The 9,003-nt window shown below is 51.9% G+C and overlaps 1 protein-coding gene across 1 annotated transcript in view; it reads left to right on the forward strand.

The window, feature by feature from the left end:
• DDB1 (damage specific DNA binding protein 1) overlaps window positions 1-5,805 on the forward strand; it is a 28,811-nt gene extending 23,006 nt beyond the window's left edge. The window contains exons 22-27 of the mRNA XM_046017184.1: window positions 1,977-2,147; window positions 2,476-2,585; window positions 2,830-2,999; window positions 3,228-3,330; window positions 4,297-4,420; window positions 5,012-5,805. Coding sequence (XP_045873140.1) covers window positions 1,977-2,147; window positions 2,476-2,585; window positions 2,830-2,999; window positions 3,228-3,330; window positions 4,297-4,420; window positions 5,012-5,095 — 762 coding nt within the window. The 3' untranslated portion in view covers window positions 5,096-5,805. The remainder of the gene's footprint in view (window positions 1-1,976; window positions 2,148-2,475; window positions 2,586-2,829; window positions 3,000-3,227; window positions 3,331-4,296; window positions 4,421-5,011) is intronic.
• The last annotated feature ends 3,198 nt before the right edge of the window (window positions 5,806-9,003 follow it).

Raw genomic sequence — 9,003 nt, forward strand, 5'->3', positions numbered from 1 at the left:
TAGTAGATCGATACAGACTGATCTGTATCGAACTACTATTTCAACATATGATCGATACAGAAGTTATTAGAAGATGTTGTGTTAGGTATGTTTCATACAGACTTCAGAATCTGATTCTCATATTTTGCACGCACAGCATGTCTCAATTTGGGTTAGCCATATTTCAGGTGTGTTTTTTGCTTGCTTTTTTGTTTTTTTTAAGATATATTTATTTTCAAGAGAGAGAGACAGAGTGTGTGCCCACCGTGCACCCGAGCAGGAAAGGGAAGAGGGAGAGAGAATCCCAAGCATTCTCTGTGCCAAGTGCAGGGCCTGACATGGGGCTCAGTCCCTCAACCCTGAGATTATCACCTGAGCCGAAACCGAGAGCTGGATGCTCAACTGACTGTGCTAGCTAGACAACCCCACTTCTGTTTATTTTTTTGTTTTTATTTTTTTTAAAGATTTTTATTTATTTGGCAGAGAGATCACAAGTAGGCAGAGAGGCAGGCAGAAAGAGGGGGAAGCGGGTTCCCCGCTGAGCACAGAGCCCGATGCAGGGCTGGATCCCAGGACCCTGAGATCATGACCTGAGCCGAAGGCAGAGGCTTAACCCACTGAGCCACCCAGGCGCCCCCTTTTTGTTTATTTTTAAGATTTATTCATTTGAGAGAGTGTGCATGTGAACTGGGGGAGAGGCAGAGGGAGAAGGGATGGGGGAGAGAGAGTTTCAGGCAGACTTCCCGCTGAGTGCAGAGCCCGACACGACCCCATCCCATGACCTGAGATCATGACCTGAGTGGAAATCAAAAGTTGGATGCTCAACCGACTGGGCCACCCAGGCACCCCACCTTTTAGGTGTTTTGTAGCCACATGTGGCTAGTCGCTGCCATATTAGGCAAAGAGGCATAGAGCCTGTTGGGTTAAGAGTGGGCATCTTGGGTTTTTGGTAGTGTTCTACCTTGGCCTTGACTGTCGCCACAGCAGATGTGGAGGCTGAGAGTCTGGAGTGGAGGGGTGGCGGGGGTAGCCAGTAGCACGTGGAACATTTGGCTCCATTTTCACTTCTCTGTTAGGCTGGGCTTAACAAAGATGGGGGGCTCTGGGCACCCTTGACCCTGCCAATGGAGGTGTAGTAGCCAATGTAATTGTCATGCATAAGTCTTGGAGGACGCCCCTTTGGAGTTCAGGTTCTTTATAGAACCCTGAGAAAATCATGTCTTGATATATTCTGCCCAGGAGTTCTGTGTGTGCAGAAGCCATGGGTGGGACCACTGGGATCCTGGAGGGTCTGCCAGGGCAGGCTTCCTGGGGAGTTGAGTCTCTCTGCCTCTGACTGGATAGCTGTCTGCTGATGTAAAGCATCTTCCTTCGTTTGGAGGTGTGGTCGTGACTAAAGAAACATTGCAGGGGACAAGACAGAAAGGCACAAGTGGGGGCCCTTTGGTGGAGTCTGGTGCTTGAAGAATCCTTTAGTTACTTGACAGTGTTTGTGTTGGAATTTCCATTTCATTTTCTCTACTCATTGGGCTCACGTCAGAATGTTTTGGGAGTGCATGTTTTGAGAAGGGCTCAGAAAAGATGGTTCATTGGGAGGTGATTTTGTTCCTTTCTGATCAGGAAACTGGAGGTGGATCTTCTTTTTTCAGAAGTATTTCTGTAGGTCAATTATCACCCTATAGTCATGAGAAGACCATCTTTTGTCCTGTCCTTAGTATTACATGCATCACGGTTTAGTTAGTATTTCTGCGCTGACTCATTTTTTATGTAAAGGGAAACTTTGTGTTACCAGTTTGATGTTCTTGCACTATTTTCATATTTTGTAAACATATAATACCAAAATAATACGTATCCAGACCAGGATCACAGGAAACCATGTCACACCCGTGCTGCGCTTTGGGAAGTGGTGCTACAGACGGAGGGTGGCGGAGGGGGACAGCGGTCAGTGCGAGAGCACTTGGCCCCTTGGATTAAGAGAAACGAGATGTCCTTCGCAGGTGCGGCTCTATGAGTGGACAACAGAAAAGGAGCTTCGCACGGAGTGCAATCACTACAACAACATCATGGCCCTCTACCTGAAGACCAAGGGCGACTTCATCCTGGTGGGCGACCTCATGCGCTCAGTGCTGCTGCTTGCTTACAAGCCCATGGAGGGGAACTTTGAAGAGGTAGTTGGGAGGATGGGGGCAGATGTGGCCCCTGCAAGTGTTTCTTTGGTGGTGAGGGGTAACCAAGCCCGGTGGGGGCAGAGGTTTTTCCCTGGAGCGAACGGTTTGCGTCGATGAAGTATTTTCAGAGGTCCCCTCCGCGTAGCATGAGTCTGAGTAGGGCGCCGTTTCTGGGCAGCTGCAACCAAATGGGACGTGCCGGCCGGAGGTCGGGGGGTAGAATCCATGTAGAGTGGCAGTTGTGAAACTGGGGCTGCGTCTTCTGCGGGGCAGGATCTTCTGGGCAACGGCTGATTATATTTTCTTGTTGTACCTTATCTGTTTTAAGATCGCTCGAGACTTTAATCCTAACTGGATGAGTGCTGTGGAGATCTTGGATGATGACAATTTCCTGGGGGCCGAAAATGCCTTTAACCTGTTTGTGTGTCAGAAGGATAGGTGAGTGGCGGGCTTCGGGACTGGTGGGGCGGGGGCGGGGCCCTGGGTCTGGTGATGAGGTCCTCTCTCGGGCGTAGGTGCTCCTCTTCACCGGGGTAGAGTTCTTTCACCGGCGAATCAGAGCCACAACAGTCAGCCTCTTGGACCGGCTCTGCCACTGTGGGCTCCCCAGGGAGTGGTCCTTGTGGGGGCCTCCTGGTGGGGCCGGGAGGTGCGGGGAGTCAGTGTCTCTCACGCCTTGCAGTGCTGCCACCACCGATGAGGAGCGGCAACACCTCCAGGAGGTCGGTCTCTTCCACCTGGGCGAGTTCGTCAACGTCTTTTGTCACGGCTCTCTGGTCATGCAGAACCTGGGCGAGACTTCCACCCCCACGCAGGGCTCGGTGCTCTTTGGCACAGTCAACGGCATGATTGGTAAGGCTGGCCCCTGCAGGGCACCCTCCCCTGCAGGCCCCTGTCCTCAGACCAGCCTTCTGGGGGACGGGAGAGTGGTTCAACACCACATCGGAGCTCACTGGCAGAGGCCGCCCCAGCTCGTCCCTCCTCGCGCTCCTTTCCCGGGCTGCCCTTGGTAGAAGATGCCTGCTGCGGGCTCCGCTCCCTGCGGCTGTCTGCAGCTCCTGGCCCCATTTGCCGCTTCAGGGCTGGTGACCTCGCTGTCGGAGAGCTGGTACAACCTCCTGTTGGACATGCAGAATCGACTCAATAAAGTCATCAAGAGTGTGGGCAAGATCGAGCACTCCTTATATCCTTCCCAGCGGTGTGTCCTAGCACAGCCAGAGCACCGTCTTACCTAAGCTGCTTCTGGAACCTGCAGTCCCTTTAGGAAATGTCTTGACCAGCTTCTTGTGGGAAACAGGCTCTTGTGCTGTTTTTTAAATATACTTTTTCTTGGGGAAAAATTGAAACCCACTAGTAGAACTGTATCGTGAATCCTCATCTACCGTCACCCAGCTTACCTGGTTCCTCTCGGAAGTGTAGACTGGTGTTCAGGAAGTATATCTGCCTCTGGTTTCTCTGGCCTTACACGTCAAACATGCAGTTCAGATGACCACGTTAGGAGCATGCTTTTGGAGATCTGTTGGGGACAGCAGTGTTTGAGAAACCTCGTGAGAGATGCTAGTGGAAGAAGGGGGAAAGTGAAGAAGCCGGAAACTGCGGAAGCCTGGGGATCAGCCCCCGCCAGCACACCCAGGATCCAAGTATTGCTGGACATTTGCTTGTTCTGGGAGATGGAAAGGGTCCTCCCCAGGCCGGAGGTGGGAGGGTTCCTGCTCTCCCCTGGGAGGGAGGTGATGGGCTGACGTGTTGGCTTCTGCCAACCAGCAGGGCTCTGGGCAAGCCTCCGTTTATTCACCTGTGAGGATCAGGCTAGGCTCCGGAGCGGGGTTCTTCCCAGGCGGGCACATCTGACTGCCTGGAGCACTTGTAGAAAATATCCGTGTAGGTCTAGGCTCTATGCCAAGGAGGGTCTGATTGTATTTAAAACATTCTCTTGAACTTCACCCCAGTTGAGAATCGTTAGAATGGGTAATAATTTCACCTAAAGTCTTCCAGTTCGACTGTCCAAAAGGCCATGTGATTTTTAGTTGAAAATGTCATTTCCTGTTCCCCTCCTGATGCTGCTTTAGACTGTGGTCTGTTCGGGTGTGGGGTGGCTGAGAGTAAGGCTGTTGGCGGATACCGTCCAGTCCTTAACTCACCTGTCCACCTGGAGATCTTTTCATACCGAGCGCAAGACAGAACCAGCCACGGGCTTCATCGATGGAGACTTGATTGAGAGCTTCCTGGACATCAGCCGGCCCAAGATGCAGGAGGTGGTGGCAAACCTACAGGTGAGCGATAGCTGCGTGGTGTTCGGCCTGTGCTGGTGACCCAAGTCCATGGTGCGGCCAGCCGTGCCGGAGAGCGTCGGAGGACCGGGTGCCGCCCGCCTCGATCCCCCAGAGCTGGCGGCCTCCTTCCTGAGTAGTTTCCTTCCCCCGCGGGAAGGTGGAGTCTGAGGGTCAAGGCTCCGTACTAGGACCTTTCCCGGTGTGACCTGTGCTGCGGAAGTGAGGGTGCGTCGGGCACGTGTGGGGTCTCTGGCAGCCCGCAGACAGGAGGTACGGGGATCGGGCCAGCATCCTGCAGGGAGAAGTTCCCCACTGTGGGGTTTTGAGGTATTGCTCACTGGAGTTGGTGCCTCGGGGGGACATCCTAGAAGGGGGAGAAACGTATGCCAGGTGGTGGCCTCCCAGCCAGCTTTGCCATCCGTAGACCTTGCTGACTTGTACCTTTCAGGAGAGGGTGTGGGTTTCTGATGAGACCTTCCTCCTCGTCATGGCAGTAGTGGGGCCCGGTGCCTCTTGCTCTGACTGTGCCCTTCCCCCGGGGAGGGAGAGCGCACTCGTGGCCCTCACCGCCCTCCCCTTTCCTCCTTGCAGTATGATGATGGCAGCGGGATGAAGCGAGAGGCCACTGCAGATGACCTGATCAAGGTTGTGGAGGAGCTGACGCGGATCCATTAGCCCAGGGCTGGGAGCCCCTTTCCCAGGCCCTCCCCGAAGGCTTTGCTCTCCTGCCCTGCTCCCCTCCCCCACCGTTGTCTTCTCGGCCATGGGAAGCCCTTCCCTAAGCCAGCTATCCCAGAAGCCACAGTCTACCTGTGTGAAAATGGGGATTTCTTTGAACTAAAACCAGTTCACTGGAGACCTGGGAATGGGGTGAAGGTGGAATATTTTCTCCCTGGATTTTTACCAGTCCCAGAGGATTCCAACCATCACTTTGGACACCAAGCGTTGATTGGTGTTGCCTGCTGTCCTCCTTCCAGGGAGGGATCTTGCAGCTCTTGGGCCGAAAGGAAGCTCTGTGTGTGTGCTGTGCGTGCGTGCGTGTGTGTGTATGTGTGTCTCACACTCATGCATTGTCCTCTATCTTTTTATTTAGGTCGGGGTGTGGGGAGGCTATGGGTACTGGGGAGGAGGGGCGGGATGGGTTCATTGTCTCTGAAGTGAGAGCTTCCTTTTGCTTTCTCTATTGCCTGAGAGCTTTGGGTCTGGAGGCCTGACCATCAGGCCGTGAGCTGCCCGAGTCTGAAAGCTGGAGATGGTGATTTCCAAGCCGCCGTAGCCTTTTTGTCTCTGGGGAACTGCCTTCTTCAGAGGGAAGGAGGTTGGGGGGCCGTGAATTGGTTGTTAGTTTCGGAGTTTTACCAAATAAAGTAGAATCTAAGAAGAAAGGTCTGTTTGCCTCCACTTTTCTTCCTGCTGCCCAGCTTCCCAGTCACACAGTGCCCAATCCAGGCACAGTTGTCTCCCTCCTTTAGGGGGCTAACTGCTGCCACAGCTCCTCTCAGGTAGTGAAGTGACCTCTGTGTGTCTCCTTTGCTGTGTGATCAGTTTTGGTGGGATCCCAAGGATAATGGGTGTCAGGTTTTCAAAATACAGCAGTTGCCCTTGACTCTGTAGCCACCATGTGGTTCCCAGTTGCCTCTGTCAGTGACCTGCGGAGCCTGGGAGTTGCTTGGGCTGCCTTTCCGGATGGCATTTGAGATGTGTGCACAGCGCCTGGCCAGCTCGCCCCCAGGCGCCACTGCTTGGCCAGGGCAAGTGGCTCCTCGGGTACCTCCCAGCTTCCTGTTGCCACAGGCTCTTTGGAGGCAGATTTCATTTCCTCTGGTTTAATCAAGTAAACCTATGGCGCCTTTGGTTTGAAAATACAGGAGTAGGACACATTTGGGGTTCACCCTTCTGTCCAGCAAACAGAGCCTGTCTTCTTTCAGCTTAGTGGGTCAGAGTGCCTGGGCCCACATTTCCACCAGTGATCCAGTGGGAATAAAGGCTGCTCTGTCCCAACAGTGGGGAGTAGGGTTGATCCTAGGCATATTGGCAGGCTCCTTTAAGACCAGCCTTTGATACGGTGTCAGGAAAATTGTGGTTTCAAGTTCAAACTGTGGTTTTGAGAGATTCTAGCTTAAAAGAGAAAGGGCCAGGAAGCATCTCTGCTTTGGGGGTCTTCTGGAGTAAGCTTCCTTTTTTGGAGGCATTCCTTGTGTTTAATTACTGTTCTTTTCCCCATCCTCTTCTGGGATTTCTGAGGGTGGGGGATAAGGGTCTTCAAGGGAAAAAAATCAGCATCTCTCAAAAACCACAGTTTGAACTTGAAACTCAACACTGTGATTTGAATTCTTCAAGTCATGGTTTGAATTGAAAAGGCCTGCCCCCATGCCAGAGACCAGCTTTCATGGGGCAGGCAAGCAATGGCCTCCAGATTGATTATTTAAAATGTTAATCCGAAATGGAGGATTGCCTATAAGGTGCTAAGATCGTAAAGAGAAGACGGTGGGATGATGATTCTGGTGCTTATTCGTGGTCTGACCTGCACCATGGAGACCTGCTACACCTTATTACTTACCAGTGGCTTCAGTCTTGACTTTGGAAGCTCTGGAGTCCTTGCAGTTTTTTTGTTTCCTATAATCTTGGGTATATTCACTGAGGATTGAATTCCAGCAATCTTTTGGAAACTGACATTGTCCTGCCACACTCCCACATCCCCTCTTAAAAACCATTAATCACCTCTCCAGGGGTGAAAGGTTGCCCTTGGAGCTTTGCTGCAGCCAGCTGGAATGGGTCCTTCCCATGTAGGCGCTGATGAGCTACTCACTTCAGGCCTCTGCACGAATGGACCTTGGGGAGAATAATAGAAACACTGACTCATCACATGACCATTTGGAAGGGTCACAAGCCAGAGGCCGCCTTTCTGGAGCCAATAACAACTTGGATCCTCCACCCTCAATGGAGGGTCCCCTTTGTTCCGGAGAAGCCACAGGCCACAGAAGTGGGAAAGAAACACGGAGAAGCTGCAGCCAGAGAATATGCCTAGAGCAGTCCTTGAAGATGAACAGTATGAAGTTAGAGTCCCTCAGAGCTCAGACTTTGAGAAGCCTCAGGGTCTAACCAAAAGACAGAACAAGAAAGGAGCAAACACAGCGAAGGAAGCAAACTGATGGGAAGAGGAGCAAGGTGAAAGCCGTAAGGTGGAAAGGAACCAGGGGAAGGAGAGGTGTTTCTTCTGAAATTCACCAGTAGGAATTTACTAAGTCTTAAATCTCCTGAGCTGCTCTTGAGGGAAAATGAGGATTTTCTTCAAGCACGAAGTTGCGTCTCAGCTATGCCCCCTGTCACTGAGTATGGAGCAAACCCTGCAGACAGTCCAGGTGAGCTGTGGGGTTGGGATGGGGCGGGGGAGGGGGTGGCAGAGAGTAGCAGAGTTCAGGGAGGAGGTAGCTGGAGTGTGGGAGAGGATGGCACGAGGGGGACAGGTGTGTAAAAGGAATATTTGTCCAGCGTATTGTGTTGAGCACTTTGAGTGGCTTCTAGGATTAGGAAGGAGCACCTGTTCGACATTGAATAGGGACCCCGGTAGCAAAGATCAAGACAGTGGTGTGGAAGATTTTGTGGGCTCAAGGGAAGGAAGGGCTTCGTGTTCATCCCTATGCTTGAATAAATCAGGACTAGATTCCCGACGATGTGGACACTGAAATACTTTGGGGGGAGTAAAGATTTTTTCATTTGAGAGAGAGTTTCCCCCACTAAGCTGGGAGCTCGACGTAGAGCTCGATCCCAGGACCCTGGGACAATGACCTGAGCTGAAGGCAGATGCTTAACTGACTAAGCCACCCAGGCACCTGGACACCGAAACACTTTTTAATTAACAGAAATGCAGCCTGAGCAGCATAGGGAAAAGTGAACCTTGTGGCTGTTTAAGGCCTGAAAGAAAGGTACTGTAGGATCCTGAGCGTCCTCAGGACTCAGGGTGGACATACATATGAAAGTTGCACTCATCTTACTGTACAAAGTATTTTGGTGACCTACTTGCTGAGAATGTGTTGTTTCAGTTAGAAGAGGTCCCAACACTAACAAGGTGAGATAATGGACCTGAATCTGAGCACCCTGGGAAAACACAAGCACTCAGGTTCGGGTAGGGAGACTGGCTTAGCAGCTCGTGTTTAGGAAACAACAGTAACAAGCATGACAGCCAGAAACATCGGTAGTGGAAACTGATAGGAACCACCAGCATCATGCATTTGCCAGAAAAGCCAAGTCCTATTGGGCTGTGTTAATAAAAGCATGGTATCTGGACGGAAGGAGATTAGAATCCAGACCATTGTTGGCCCCCCGTGGTCATTTGTGGTCACTGGTGTTAACCTAAGGTAGCCAGTGGGAGGACAGCTGCAGAGGCAGAACCGCAGGAGCTGGGATGATTTCGCTGAGAAATAAAAGCACTTCCTAACAAATGTAGACATTCAAAACGGGTTTGGGCTGCCTTTTGCCAGATAGTGAGTTTCTTATCCCTGGAAGTGTTTAAGCAAAAGCTTGACTCACTGGATCTGGGTGCCTAGGGAGGCTTTCTACACCAGGCAGAGAGAGGGGTGGTC

Source organism: Meles meles, chromosome 8 (genome assembly GCF_922984935.1).
Source record: "Meles meles chromosome 8, mMelMel3.1 paternal haplotype, whole genome shotgun sequence".
Lineage (NCBI taxonomy): Eukaryota > Metazoa > Chordata > Mammalia > Carnivora > Mustelidae > Meles > Meles meles.